The 1,560-nt window shown below is 52.0% G+C and overlaps 1 protein-coding gene across 1 annotated transcript in view; it reads right to left on the bottom strand.

Moving 5' to 3' along the window:
- Positions 1–553: 553 nt before the first annotated feature.
- LOC102678191 (homeobox protein B-H2) overlaps positions 554–1,560 on the bottom strand; it is a 32,471-nt gene continuing 31,464 nt past the window's right edge. Inside the window, exon 3 of the mRNA XM_031509514.1 lies at positions 554–1,483. Within this exon, the coding sequence (XP_031365374.1) occupies positions 622–1,483 (862 nt within the window). The 3' untranslated portion in view covers positions 554–621. The remainder of the gene's footprint in view (positions 1,484–1,560) is intronic.

The following is a 1,560-nucleotide window of genomic DNA, read 5'->3' as shown; positions in this document are numbered from 1 at the left end:
TCACTTCCTCTGTTCCACCTCACGAAATCGACCGTTCTTTTTTTTTTTTTTTCTTCTTTTTCTTTTTTTCTCTTCTTTTCTTTCGCGCAATACCTATCGTTGGCGTGAAATTTCGCGAGCTTTCGCGCGCGAAAGTTTTTTTCTTTCAATCGATCGACGACGAGAAATAATATTCTTTCTTTTTTTTTTTATTCTTTTTCGTTTTTTGTTTTTTTTGTTTTTTCTTCCATTACATTCATCTGTTGGCGGTTACGCAAGTAAGTTGGGTTAGTTAGAACGGAGTATAATTGCTACAAAAATCACCGCGCGTCTTCTTTATAAAGACTCTCTTCTCGTCGGTTGGCTGCCTCTAACAACATAATAGAAACACTCGAACATTTTTTTTTCTCGAGATATCACACGCACACATACACACGCGCACAACTTTCCACAACTTTTTGAGAAAGAAAGAAAAAAAAAAAAAAAAAGAAAAGGATCGAGTTTTTCCTCTTTCTTCCTCTCGGATCGATCGTACCCTCTCCTCTCAACGACAACCCTTTACTTTCCTCCTCCCCTTCATCTTCCATCCTCCTCGTTCATTATCCTAGATATCGTGTATACTCTCGTCGTCACTGTCCGCCCTTATACTCTGAGGGCTGNCTCCCTCTTCGGCGAACGGCTCGCGCTCCTCTCCCTCTGCCTCGCTCCTCTCCCCAAATGCTCCCTCTCCCTTCCCTCGATCATGTCCGGACTGTCCCTGTAATAACCGCCCAAATTCTGCATCCCGGAACCTGTCAACGACGCCACGCTGCTGTTGCTCGGTCCCGGCTGGAGCATCGGGGACGGATACAACCTCTCGTCCTTGCACATCGGGGACCTTTCCCTCAACCCGGCAGGACTCTTGCTCCTGTCCCTCTGCCTCGACCCCCTGCCCATCCCCTCCCGCCCATCCTCCGGGCTGTCCCTGTAATACGTGCTCAGGTTGGACAGGCTGGAGCTCGCTGTCAAGGTACCTCCAAGGGTGGCAGCGTTGCTCGACCCGGCTTGCACCATCGTGGCCGCGTAAAGCCTCTCCTCCTTCATCAGGGGGGACCTGTCGCTCAACACGGGGCTCTTGCTTCTGTCCCTCTGCTGCCTACCCTCCCTCTCCCTCCCCTCGCCCATCTCCGGGCTGTCCCTGTAGTAGTTGCTCAGGTTGGACAGGCTGGAGCTCGCGGTCAAAGATCCGAGGGGGTTGCTCGGCCCGGCCAGGATCATGGCGGGTGGGTACAATCTGTACGGAAGTGGCTTCTGCAAGGTGACGGCCGCCGCTGACGCTTGCTGGTAAAAGAGGCCGTTCGCGGGCAGTGCGTGGGCGCTCGGGTAAGGCCAGTATCGTCCGGCAGCGGGATGCGCCGGGACAGCCGCTGCCCCGCTTCCGTACAACTGTTGGAATGCCGCCACCGCGAAATTGTTCTCCGCCATTATCTCGAAGCCGACGATCGTTTGCCTCTTCCACTTCGTTCTGCGAACAGAATGGAGGGGGGGGAGGGGTTAATTTTTAACGCGATTTATTTAGTTTTCTTTTATTTTTCTGTTATG

Source organism: Apis dorsata, unplaced genomic scaffold, assembly GCF_000469605.1.
Source record: "Apis dorsata unplaced genomic scaffold, Apis dorsata 1.3 scaffold_18, whole genome shotgun sequence".
Classification (NCBI taxonomy): Eukaryota; Metazoa; Arthropoda; class Insecta; order Hymenoptera; family Apidae; genus Apis; species Apis dorsata.
This window is presented reverse-complemented; position numbering and strand designations above follow the sequence as displayed.